The sequence below is a fragment of the Notamacropus eugenii genome, chromosome 1 (genome assembly GCF_028372415.1).
Source record: "Notamacropus eugenii isolate mMacEug1 chromosome 1, mMacEug1.pri_v2, whole genome shotgun sequence".
NCBI classification, from domain to species: Eukaryota; Metazoa; Chordata; class Mammalia; order Diprotodontia; family Macropodidae; genus Notamacropus; species Notamacropus eugenii.
Window position 1 is genome coordinate 727186041 of NC_092872.1, and position 13509 is coordinate 727199549.

Here is a 13509-nt window from a genome sequence, read left to right on the forward strand (position 1 = left end):
GAGTAGGAAAGACAAAGACAAAGAAAAGGCAGTGATTTATATAGACCCTAACGCAAGTCCCTCCCCCACCACTGACCATTGTTCTCATTAGCTGAGAATATGATCTTACATTCTAGGCATGAAATCTAACCAATCCCTTTTGAAATGAAGACATTGAAGAATTAGGTAAACTTTATCCAATCATTGAGACCCTAATGTACTACACAGTTTTATATCCTTATATGGAATTATTCTGTTCTAAAAATATAGTAACCTTGAGCCTCTCAGTCTTACCTCACCCCTGGCAGAATTACAATCTGAGAAGTCTTCACTAAACCTATCCCACTCATTGATCTCTTATAATTTCACTGGCTTCACCTTGGTCAATTCTAATTTTCAAGGTGTCATTTTCTTCCTTAAGATTCTGTATCTCCTTTTCTAATTGGTTGACTTTCCTTTCATAATCTTCTTGTTTTTCTTGGATTATTCTCATTTTTTTTAGTTTTTCCTCCACCTCTTTCATTTTATTTTTAAAGTCTTTTAAAAGATCTTCTATGAATTCTTTTTGGACAGGTGGCCATTTAATGTTAGTCTTTGGGGGTTTCTTTACTTCAATATCCTCCTTTGAAGATGGACCCTGGTCTTCTCTATTCCCCTAATGGTTTTCTATGGTTGGATTCTTTCTCCTTTGCCTGTGCATTTTTAGTGGTAATAACTTAATTTTTGTAATCACTTCTAGCCCGGGGATATAGGGGATGGTGCCTCTTGCCCCAGATCTTCAGTTTTCCCCTCTAGCCTGGAACCAAGGCCAAACCTCCAACCTCCTGTAAGTGCCCACTGCCAGGGGCTTTCTGCCTCAGTGCTTCTGCCCTCAACAGGTATGTGCTGATTCCTTCTCGCCCCACATCCATCTTTGCAGCACAGCTGGGTCTGGAGTTCCTTGTCAGCAGAGGTTCCCTTGATCTTCCTGGGCTCATACGGCCAACTCCCCTCACTATCCTGAGGGTAAAAGTTCCTGTGACTGGGGCAGATGCAGCTTCTCAAACCACCTAACCCAAGGCTTGTGGATTTTTGTTAAAGCAGACCCCAGCTTGGCGGTATCTTCACAGGGACCAAACCTTGTCCTGGGATTTTTCTTTGGTTCTTCTCTAATTGTCCCAGGAAGCCCGCTGTTTTGTCCCTATTCCTCACCCCCACTTTGTTTACCCTAAGGTGCTAGTTTATCTCTTTTGTGGGAGAAATCTTGAGAGCTTGGATTTTCTGACCTACTCTGCCACCTTCCCAGAATCCTCTCCTCAAGTGATGTTTTTAAATGAATAAAGTAAAATACAAAGGACTACAAAGGAAACATAATGAAATATAGTTACCAAAATATAAAGGAACACAAGCCTGTGGACACCAAATACTAAGGTGGCTTTCAGTTTCAAATCCTATAATGCATGTTTGGTGTGGTGGAAACAACATTGAACATGGAGTTGAGAGCATGGTTCGAATCCTGCCTAACACTCCTGATGTGACTCTAGTTAAGTCATTTAACTTCTCTGGCCCTCGGTACCCTCATTTGTAAACAGGGCCATTAATACTTTTTATACTTCTTTTTGTGAGGATCAACCAACATAATGGATGTTGGGTACAAAATGCTAGATAAACATCAGCTTCATTTCTAAGAAGAAAATTTGTATGAAATTCCTCAGTAACATTGCCAAAGGGCACCAAGCATATCTAGAATCTCACGAGACTAGAAGTTTCAAATGTATTAGTCCCTACCCTAAACCTGAAGGATATGTCTGCCATGACTGATGTTATCTGCTGTGGGTGAAGTTCCAGCTGCTATTACTAAGGTCTGTTGTTTCTACCATCTTCACTTTTGTTTATATGTGCCCCATTCTCTACTCTGATACCAACATCACTCTAATTCACCCTCTCATCTCCTCACCCCTTGACCATGGAAGTCACCTGCTTGGCGGTAGTACTACCTGTATCAAGTCTCTCCCCACTACAATTGGTTTTCCACCCAGCCATCATCTATCTTCCTAAAGTGCAGATCTGACTACACATGTCCCCACAACCCCCTTCATACAACCTCAATGGCTCCCTATCACCTCCAGGATCAAATATAAAATCCTATTTAGTATTCAAAGCCCTTCTTACCCTCTCCCTCTTTTCTAGTCTTCTCACACCTCAACCCCCATTATGTATTCTCTGACCCAATGACAGTTGGCCCCCTGACATTTCCTCCAGCTAGACACTAAGACACTCCGTCACCAGACTCTGGGCATTTTCACTGACTGACCCCTACACCTGGAATACTCTTCTTCCTTATCTCCTCCTCTTGGTGTCTGTGGCCTAAAATCCCACCTTCTACAAGAAGCTTTTCCCAATCCCTCTTAATTCTGGTGCTTTTCCTCTGTTGATTATTTCATACACACACACACACACACACACACACTCATACACACATACACTCACACACATATACACACATACACTCACATACACACACACACACACACACACACACACACTCACATGGTTGTTTTCTCAGACTGTGAGTTCCTTGAGGGAGTGCTTAGCGCAGTGCCTGGCACATAGTAAGGACTTAATAGATTCTTCATGACTGACAATCGCCAAAGATTAGCTAGTATACCATGACCAGCTTTGCCCTGTGCTGTCTGTGGCATTTGGTGCTCTCACATCATCATTGCAAATCCTTATTCCATTTCCTGGGCACGGGTGTTTGGGAATGACCAATAGGGAGGCTTGAGCATTTCTGTCAGAGACCAGGAGCTTCGAGCCTCCTTTTCTCCCATGTACCTCCTTCTTTTTGTCCAGGTGGTCCCAGAGCAAATGCACGTGAGCTTTCTTTCTCTCTGCTACTACAATCCAGGCTTCCTCATCCTGAGTTACTGTTGCTTGGACTCTGAGTTCTCAACTCACCTTGGTACCTTTGTAGTCTGTTCATTCAGGTCCAGCTAAGCAGGTAGGAAATATGGACATTGGATTGGATGACACCGATTCAGATTTACATGTCTCACTCTTATACAGACAGTTCAAAGTCCATTCTGGTCTAATCGTTTTTCAAAGTGCTTTAGTCCCCTCAGTGTATCTCCCCTCATTCTCTTGTCCCACCTCCTCCTTACTTGACACTGTCTGAGCAGTTGACCACGCCCTCTCCCTTTCTTGGGTTGCAGCTTTCTCAGATGCTCACGTGCCAGACCAGCTGGATGCAGTGGTGATTGGGAGTGGCACTGGGGGCCTGGCAGTAGCTGCCATCCTAGCCAAAGCAGGGAAACGGGTCCTGGTGTTGGAGCAGCACACTACGGCAGGAGGATGTTGCCATACCTTTGGCCTAGATGGCTTGGAATTTGACACAGGTAAAGTGAGTCTGGGGAGGGACTAGGTGTTCAAAAGTGGTGAAAATTTTGCCTAGAGCAGGGGAGGTGGTCAGTACCACCATAGAAATCAGTTTTTCCTCTACTACCTCCATGGTGTGGGGTTCTACATGAAGGAGATTTGGAGACTTCTAGGCATTTTCATGTGATGTGGTTTCCTTTTTCTACCTCCTGAGTGGCACCTTCCCTGGTATTGTTTGACAGGAATCCACCATGTTGGGCAGTTGAAAAAGAGCAGTTTTTGTCGCTTCTTCCTGGACCAGATCTCGGAGGGGCAGCTGAACTGGGCTTATCTGGGTTCCCCATTTGACATTGTGGTGCTGGAGGGACCTAATGGCAGAAGGGAGTTCCCCATGTATGCTGGCGAGAAAGCCTATGTTCAGGGCCTCAAGGAAAAGTTTCCTCATGAAGGAGCCGCCATTGACAAGTACATGAAGATGGTGAAGGTAAGACTAGACTGACCTGGCAGGCTCCTCCCCATGTGTAGAGACCCAGGAAAGGCCAATATTGACCTACATGGGGAAGGTGGAGATTGAAGAGGGAGAAGAGTCCTGGCCCCAACTGCTTCTCATCATGCATTGGAGGTTGCTTGGCACTCCCATGCCATGGCCTCAGGGATTTTTTCCTTTATAAGCACTGAGGGCTCCCATGAATATACAAAGACATGATCTGGTGGAGGTGGCCAGCTGTCTTTAGCACCTAACAAATCCTTAGTAGGCTCTGGTTTATTAGATTAGCTCCTGTCACCTCACAGGGACCTGAAGAAAGGGGATTTGGTGGAGGGAAGAAGGATTCAGGCTAGTACAGTGGAGAATGAGCCTTCAGTGGTCTGTGGGCAATTAGAGTGTAAGGGGGCACAGCGTGAGGGCACAGGACAGAGTTAGTAGAGTCCAGGAACGGGAAAAGGAGCCCCAAGTTGTGTGAAAAACCCTAAAGCAAACATCCCACATTCCCCAGTTTTACCCTAAGCAGAGAAGGGTAGCGCACTGGTCAATGTGTTCATCAGCATTGGTTCTCACTAAGTTAAGCATTTATGAGTCAAATATTCAAAATGAAGATCTTTCTTTCTAAGAAAAGCTTGAGAAGGAACCCTTTTCATTTAGAGGAGATCCCTTCCCCAGACTGCCTAGTGATTGAAATCTGGCCCATGTCTCTGGGGCCTCAGCTCTTTGGGCTGGCAGAGGCAAGGCTATGGTAGCTTCTTTCTCTCTGGGTTCCTTTCTTTCCCCAGGAGGTAGCAAAAGGAACACTTCATATAGTCCTGCTGAAGCTCCTCCCTGTGCCTGTGGTGAGGTTGCTGGACAAGTGGGGGCTGCTGGCCTTTTTCTCCCCTTTCTTGAGAGCAGTCACTCAGAGCTTAGCAGACGTGCTCAACCAGCTGCCTGCCTCCCCGGACCTCAAAGCTGTGCTCAGCTACATCTATCCCACCTATGGTATGGACCTTGGGTTCTGAGGACATTGGGGGTAGAGGGAGCAGCTAGGTGGGGAGGGGGTGGCCCGTGTGGACAGGTTGCTAGTCTCTTGGCTTCTTCTTGCCTTGCTGAACATAAACAATGAGATTTAGATCTGAGCCCCTTGGGAGCCAATGAACATGCCAGCTGACCCTGGAGTCTTCTCCACCCCATGCTCTTGGCTAACCAGAGTTCTCTGCTCTCTTCAGACATGGTCCCATTACAGTTCTGAGCAGGGAGGACTCACGTGCTGCCCCAGGGCCATGGTTGGATGGGTTCCCAGGCCCCAGACTACCCCAAGGGTAGTCTACCCCTGGGAAGAGAACATGCAGGCCCTCTGTACATTCAGCACCCACAGACTCCAGGAGGGGTCACTATCCCAGGCTGGAGAGGCTCTAGCCAACGGCACTCAGTTTGCTCTCCTCCTTCTTCTAGGTGTGATTCCAAAGAATGCCAGCTTCTCTCTGCATGCTTTACTAATCAACCATTTCCTGGAGGGGGCCTTTTACCCCCGGGGAGGCTCCAGTGAAATCGCTTTTCACATTATCCCTGTAATTCAGCGGGCTGGGGGTGCAGTCCTTACCAGGGCAACAGTGAACAGTGTGCTGCTGGATTCTGCTGGAAGAGCCTGTGGTGAGAGCTGGGGGTCCACGGTCTACCTTGTTAGAATTGGGGTGGGGAGCCAGGCCAGGGGAAATTTAAAAAGGAAAAAGCATTTAGGGTAGTGAATATAATTGAGCATACCTGGCTCCTATATGGGGAGAGAACCCTGAAGTAAGGGGCCAGCAGGGATTGGGAGTAGGGGACATGGAGACGATGTTCCAGGGAGCTGTGTAAGCAAAGGCAGGAACATGTGCCATGTGTTCAGGGAACAAAGGCGGGGAGACCTGAGTCTGAATTCCAGCTTAGATACTTATGAAATATACAATCCATAACTTAACCTTCTGTGCTTCAGTTTCTTCCTCTGTAAAAAGAGAATTATACTAGCACCTCCCTCCCAGAGCTGTTGTGAGGATGGATTGAGGTAACACTGAGGTTTGTGCTTGGCAAGCCTTGAAGAGTTCTATAAAGATAAACTAGCTATTATTATCTAAGTTGAAGCTCAGTATGTGAAGCCTCCGTAGCAGCATCAGTAACAGTAGTAACAACAGCCTGGAAAGGTAAGTTGGGTCTAGCTTGTTAAGAGCATTTACTTTCTTTTATTTCCCCCTACCTACCCCCCACCACCCCTCTTCCTCCCCAAGATGACATACAATTCTATATAGGATCTACACATACATTCCTACTGAATACGTTTTCACTATAGTCAGAGCATTTACTTTCAAACTTAGGAGTTTGGATTTTTCTGTAGGCCATAGGAGGCCCCTGAAGACTTCTGAACAGGGAAATTCCAATCAGAGATGTTACCTCTGTACCTTAGGAAGCTGTCCCTTAGGAACATCTCTCTGACAGCAAAACCAAGGATTGGAGAGAGAAGCAGGGAGAACAACTGGTTGTGATTGTGTCTTTGGCTGAACACTGACTGGATGTGGTGTAGGGGCTCACGGAGGAAATGAGGTATAGACTAAAGTGGTTTTCAGATCTGGGTAAGAAAGTGACTCTCGGTTATATTGACCAAAATAAGACTTCTAGGGGCAAATTTGAGGAGGTGTTGGAGGAGGATGTGTTTGCATCTGATCATGTTGAATTTTAGACAACTAAACAAGATCATGCGCTGAAGAGGGATGCAGGCTAGACATAGTGATTAGGAAGTAATTTTCCTGAAAGTGATGGTTGAAACATTAGAAGTAGCTGACATCACCAGGAGGAAAAAAGATCGAGGGTGAGGCTGGAACCCTGGGAACTTATCCACGGTTAGGAGGGGGAGGAGGAAGGGGAGGCGGTGCCAGAGGGGAAGGGGTAAGCAAGGGAGAAGGGTGTCAGCAGAGTACAGCATGGAGGAGGCCAAGGGAGGGGTGTGTTCTAGGGAGGCAGCTCTGGCAGTGTGGGAACAATCAAGGACAAGGACAAAAGACCTGCAACATCTTTACAAAACTAGGAGATGGCTGCTGAAGGAGTGGGGGGAGTATAAACCAGGTTGGGAGGGGTTGAGGGAGTGGATGGAGAGAGGTGGGCATGGCTCCCCAACACATCGTCTTTTTTAGTGTCTATGGGAAGGCAGTAAGTTTCTAAGCAAGGTGCTGATCAGAATGGAACAGGATGAGCTTCAAGCAAAATTGTGAAATAAAGTTTACCTTCCCACACTCCTACCTGATAGCTGTCCTTTCAACATCCAGCAGGACAAAACCCCTCTAATTCTGCCATGCCTTATTTAGGTGCCTCACATTCTAGGTCTACCTTTCTGAGTGTGTGGTTGGTCAGTCAGTCAACAAGTATTTGATTTAGCACTTCCTAGGTGCCAGGCTTCATGCTGGAGATACAAAGAAAGGCTTCCTGTATTCAGTATGTCTTTCTCTCTTCTCCATACAGCCCTTAAAGCAAAAACTGTTCAACTCTTACTTAGGAAAGATTCAAGGTTACTCATACCAGTGTTTTAATTGGTTGTTGTCCTTCATTCCTGAAGAGGGCCAAAATGATATCATTATGATAAAGTCAAGTTTCCGTGTGTCTGATTGTAGTTGATCAGACCAATATGAGCTCAGAATGCTGTATCACAGACTGGGCACAGATAGTTCACGTGAATATTTGGAGTGGATACCTTTTCTGATGTGGGCATGCCATGCTGAGCAGTCCTGTGCCAGTTTCTCCCATGTCACACAATCAAATCCAAAGTTCTTGAGAGAGACCTTAACAGTGTCCTTGTATCACTTCCTCTGACCACCATGTGATCACTTGCCCTGTGTGAGTTCTCCATAAAATAGTATTTTTGGCAAGTGTATGTTTTGCATTCGAACATGCCCAGCCCTTTGGAATTGTGCTCTCTAAAGCAGAGTTTGAATGCTTGGCAGTTCAGCTTGAGCAAGGACTTCAGTGTCTGGTACAATTCACTTTCCTGGCATGGTGCTGGTAGACTGTCCATGTTTCACAGTCATACAACAATGAGGCCAGCACAACAGCTCTGTAGACCTTCAGTTTGGTAGTCAGTCTAAAACCTCTTCTCTCCCACACTTTCCTTCGGAGCTTCCCAAACACTGAGCTAGCTCTGGCAATACCTACATCAACGTCATTATCAATGTGTACATCCCTGGAAAGTACACTGCCAAGGTAAGTGAACTTCTCCACAGCATTCAAAACTTCTCCATTTGCTGTAACTGATGGTTCCACGTATGGATGGTGTGATGGTGACTGATGGAGCATCTGTGTTTTCTTGATGTTGATTAGGCTAAAATTAGCACAAAAAGCAGAGAATTGATCTATACTTTGTAGCATCTCAGCTTCAGAGGCTGCATTGAGTGCAATGCAGAATCATCTGCAAACAGAAAATCATGCAGCAACACTCCCTCCACTTTGGCCTTGGCTTGTAGCCTTTTCAGATGGAAGAACTTACCATCAGTACAGTAGCTGACCTTGATGCTGTGTTCATACTCAGTGAAAACATTTGACATGGCTGAAAACATCATTCTGAAAAGCATGGGAGCAAGCACACAGCCTTGTTTCACTGCACTGATGATTGGGAAGGCACAAGTGCACTGTCCATTATCTGGAACCCAGGCAAACATGCCATCATGAAATTGACAATATTGATGAACTTCTCTGGGCAATCAAGTTTTGATATAATTTTCCATAAGCCCTCATGACTGACAGCATCAAAGGCCTTGGTCAGATCTACAGATGTTGTGTACAGACCTCTGTTCTGCTCCTGGCATTTCTGCTGGAGTTGTTGGGCAGCAAACACCATATCACTGTTCCTCAGACCTTTCTGAAGCCACACTGGCTCTCAGGTAGATGACCATCTTCCAGATGAAGGATCAGCCTATTAAGGAGCACTCTGGCAAGAATCTTGCCAGCAATGACTAAGAGAGAAAACCCCCTATGATTGTCGCAGGACAATCTCTATAAAGGTTTTAATAGTTAATTAAATGAATGCCTAGCCCCCGCCCCCCCCCCCCTGAAATGCCCTTGTTGACTTTAAGGGCAAAGAATTTAGCTCCACTGGTAGAGCTATTGGGGAGATCATGAGGCAGGGTGGTATCCTGGGGGTACCTTTCAGATGTTCCAAGGTTGGAGCTAGCTGGCTGCCCTGCCCAGGCATAGGCCCACCCTTGCAGGAAGATGAAATAGCATGATTCTGGACTCCTATCAGTAGGACCTGTTGTTGGCAACTGCTAGTTAAAGCTAGGGCAAGTCTCTTGAATCTATAGCTTGATAGTCACACAACTCTATCAATGCCAGCACACAGACTAGGGGTTCTATGTTGGGAAGTCCTCATTTCCCCCAAATCTTCCAGTTTGCTTTAAGTGCTACTGCTGGAGCTTTGGTCATTTCTTTAAAGCTTTGAGACCTATTAATATGCAACTTGTTCCCTAGGGAAAGGCTAATACTTATAGATGTTAGCAGTCATTTATACTTCTTATATTAATGGGAATGAAGAATTGGAAATTAAGGAGAGACCTTAGCCCTTAGATCCCTAGAGGAAAGTTAGGGTGGCTACTGAACAGATAGCCTGGGACTCAGAAAATTGACCTGCTCTACAAGTTTGTCAGAGATCCAACCTGCCTAAAAGAGAACAGGGTAGGCCCTCTGATACAGGAAAGAAAGAAGGCCCAGGAAAGGCAGTTTGGAGGAAGTCTCAGACTTTATTGTTAGAACCAAAGAGCTCCTGGAAAGTCCTGGAACCTTCCCCTCCCTTCTCCAAAGGCATCTGCCCTTCCCAGACTTCAGCTAGTCTCCTCTGTTCTGTAGGTGTCAGGGTGAAGAAGGACCAACGGCTGGTAAACATCTTTTCTCCCACTGTGATCTCCAATGCAGGAATATTGAATACTTATGAGCGCTTGTTGCCTGAGAAAGTCCGCTGTTTACCAGGTAAAAGCCACTTGTTTTGTGCCAACCATGATGCCTCATCTTAAAGCAAGTCAGCTGAGTTTGTGAGAAAAGCTTTCCTCTGCTCTCTTTCTCAAGGGTCCCATCGTCTCTCCTTGCTTAGGAAATGTGAGAATCCCTGTCCTGATTTTTGGCTTCCTACGAACCCATTCCCAGGGGAAGTATTTGTGTTTTGGAGGGGGATGGCAACTTTCTTTTCTATTGCATTGTTCCTCCATTTTCCCAGTCTCTCTCACCCCCCCCTTGATAAAGTTGGCTTCTTCCTTTCCCCTTGCATGCCTATCTTAGTGGAGAGAGAATGGGATTTGTAGCCAGTGTTGGGGTTTAAATTCTGATATTATATTTCCCAGAGTATTTAGCTTAATCATTTTGAAAGTGGCTGTCTTCCCAATGGCTCTTTTCCTTTCAACCCCAGTCTCTCCCAACCCCTATTTGTTATTTCTTTCCCTTTGGAGTTCTGCTAATAAGCAGACTCTGCTTATAAGTTCTGCTAATAAGTTCCTTTTTCCTTCCTTCCTTTATATGGTTATTTAATTCTTTTCTTTTTTCCCCTTAGTCAAGTAGATTCTAATTTCCTCTTCTCCTCTTCTATTAGTCATGTTCATTTTTAAAAATTTCATTTTTGTACCCCTTTCCAGAGAAGATTTTTTTGCCTCATTCTTTTCATGATCCGACCTCCCTTTCTAGACTCTAGTCTCTGGTTCTCCTAAACTTATCTGGTCCTCTATTCTCTGCATTCTCACTGGAATCAAAACTTCCTAGGTATCCTTTGGAGGCTCTGTTCTCTCTTATAAGCAGTTTTAGCCTCTGACTTGTAAAACTTGCTCCCTGACTTCCCCTTTTAATTGTGTTTCGCTCCCAGAAAATGGAAATTGCTGTAGATGGCAGAGAGGACACTGTTCCATGACTGGACACTCCCTGCCCACCCACATCTCTGATCATACAGCTCACCACTGACCTGACCCACCTCCTGGTCTCCTTCTTTCCCCATTTGCCTCAAAAATCTCCTTCCTGTGTCCTTGTCCTCTTACTTCCCCAGGTGCTAGTTGCCCCCAGGAACTCCAACTTGCCCCTCACAAGGCAGGACAAAATGGTCTTTTTAAGCCTCAAATCTCTACAGATAACACCAGTGCACAGTACCCGTATCCCTTCACAGAACATGTTTTCACTTACAGGTGTCTTCGTTAGTGACTTTCCTCCTCCTACCATGAAAACAATGCCTCCCTCTTCTTCTTTCCCTTTTTAATCCCTTCCTCTGCTTTCTCACCCACTCCTCTATAGGCTCTTCTCTTCCAGAGAGACCCCAGGAGTCACCATCCCCTCATTGCTAGCCCTTAACATGAACAAGGCATGTTTTACACACACACACACACACACACACACACACACACACACACACACACACCTCTATCTTCCTTCTCCCCTCTCCTTCCATGCTTCTCATCATATTGGAATTTAGTCTCACCAAAAAAAACAAACAACCATTGACTCATTTGTGGGTGGGATGCTGTCCAGTTCTGTGCTCCTGGACTGCCTCTGCACCATTACCTCCTCCTGATATCTGCCTTCACTCCTGTCTCCTTGTGTACATTTAGAAAGGGGCCTCTTACTGTTCTTCTGTTGTTATCACTGTCCTTAGCTGTTGCATTCATTCATCTCTCCTGTATTTCTATTGTCTGGGGTGTCTGAGAAGCAAATCCTGTAATATCTTCAGGTCTGGTATTCTTTCTGACTGTGTCTTGGCAGTACTTGAATTTCTTTTCTTCTTGGTTACTTACAATATTTTCTCCTTGGCCGGGGAGTTTTGGATTTTGGCTATAATATTCCTGGGAATTTTCATTTTGGGATTTCTGGTGGTTCAAGGTGACTGGTAGAGTCTTTCAATGTCTACTTTGTCCTCTGACTCTAAAAGATCTGGGCCGTTTTCCTTTATAATTTCTTGAAATATGATGTAATTACTAAGTAGTACTAAATTCCTTCTACCCAGGAACCCTGAGGGTCTTCTCCTCCCATTTTTATTTATTTATTTATTTTGATTAGAGGAGCCATCCTTTGAGTGACTACTTAAAGAAGCCTATTCATTGAATGGGTGTATCTCACTCAAAGTGAGAATGATAAGACCTCAGCCTTATAGGGCCAGGGTCTCTCATTGCATCCTGGGCCATGTCTAGTTGTCCTGATTAATATCAGGCCACCAGACCCAGAAGGTTCAGGAGAAGAAAGTGAAGTTGGTGACCTTGCACAACCCTCCTTCACTCAAATCAAAGTCAAGTCACCCCTTGATGTCATGGTCCTCTTTGAGAACAAAAGGCAAGCACAACAACAAAATGATTTCTCCTCAATCTGTTTTCTAGGTCAGTTATTTTTCCAATGAAATATTTCACATTTTTTCCCATACTTCATTTCATATTTAAATGCGCTTTATTATTTATTGATGTCTCATGGAGTCATTAGCTTCTGTTTGGCCAATTCTAATTTTTAAGGAGTTATTTTCTTCAATTCATATCTTTCTTCTGTAGTTCTCATTTGATTTCTTCAATATATTTTTGAACCATCTTTAACTCTTTGACTTGTCTAGTTCTTGTAGGGCTTGTGCCAATTTTCTTTCTTTCTTTTTGAGGCTTTTCTTGTAGATATTTTCAAGTCATTGTCTTCTTTAGTTTTTGAGTCTTAAGCTTCCCTGTAACTGGGAAGCTCCTTAAGGATGAGTTCTTTTTTTTGTTTGCTCATTTTTCCAGCCTAATTCTTGACTTTGGTCTTTCTGTTAGAATTGGGCTCTGCTCACTTCTGAGGTGGGTGGATGTGGTGTCTGGCCTGAGCTTCTATCATTTTATGTCTTTCTGCTACTTTCATAACTCAGTCTGGAGGCCTGCAAGTTTTTCTGTGCTTCCAAAGTGGTATAATGTGCAGAGAAGTCTGTTCATATTTCTATTCTGAGCTCTGCAAGTTGGGTCTATTGGCTTGCTTATAGCTGAGTTTCAGTAGACTACTGCTGAACACAATCACAGAACCCCCTGGGGGATCTGCAGTCTCAGACAGTCTGAACTGCTGGATCTTCTTTGGTCTTGGTTATTCCATTACAGGTTTCTTTGTGTGGCTAATTGTTATAATTTGGTGATTATTCTGCTGCTGGGCTCAGAACCACACAGTCCTATTTCTGGAATTTATTCCTTGCTCAGTACACAGTGAGGGCACCATTTGCTTGTGACTGTTCCTCTTTACCCTTGATCTGTGACCTGGAACTGGAGAATGGGTGACAGGACTTCCAGAAGACACCTGTTTCTGCTCCCAGCTCTAGTTTGGGGGTCCTCTGGGATATCTCATTCTGTTCCAGAGCCACCTGCTCTGGTGTTCTATCTCAATTCCCTTTCCATCCCTCAGTGCTGGAATGCTCCTCATTCTCACCACTGATTCAAGTTCCTGGTCAGCCCCTGCCTGCCCCAGTATTCAAAGACGTCTTTGTCTATCTTCCTAAGCTTTCCTGTCCTGAAAAAATGACTCACTGTTATTTTTCTTGGCTTTCTTGATCAGAATTTGGTCTGGAGCATTTTTCTAGATTGTTGTGGAGGAAGTCTGCTGGGTAAACTAGGCAAAACAAAAAAATACTTCTTTCACTCCACCATCTTGATTCTGCCTCTAGTATTCTTCCTAAGGATGTTTTAAACACCTGTTTATTCTTGAATGTTCATGTTTTCACTTATAGTTTT

The 13509-nt window shown here is 44.8% G+C and overlaps 1 protein-coding gene across 2 annotated transcripts in view; it reads left to right on the plus strand.

The window, feature by feature from the left end:
* Nucleotides 1-13509, plus strand: part of LOC140522243 (all-trans-retinol 13,14-reductase-like) — a 41747-nt gene that overhangs the window by 10532 nt on the left and 17706 nt on the right. Inside the window, exons 2-7 of one of the 2 annotated variants that reach the window (XM_072637471.1) lie at nucleotides 719-857; nucleotides 3171-3353; nucleotides 3576-3817; nucleotides 4603-4804; nucleotides 5258-5455; nucleotides 9665-9784. In XM_072637471.1, the coding sequence (XP_072493572.1) occupies nucleotides 719-857; nucleotides 3171-3353; nucleotides 3576-3817; nucleotides 4603-4804; nucleotides 5258-5455; nucleotides 9665-9784 (1084 nt within the window). The remainder of the gene's footprint in view (nucleotides 1-718; nucleotides 858-3170; nucleotides 3354-3575; nucleotides 3818-4602; nucleotides 4805-5257; nucleotides 5456-9664; nucleotides 9785-13509) is intronic. The other variant, XM_072637461.1, reaches the window with a different exon arrangement.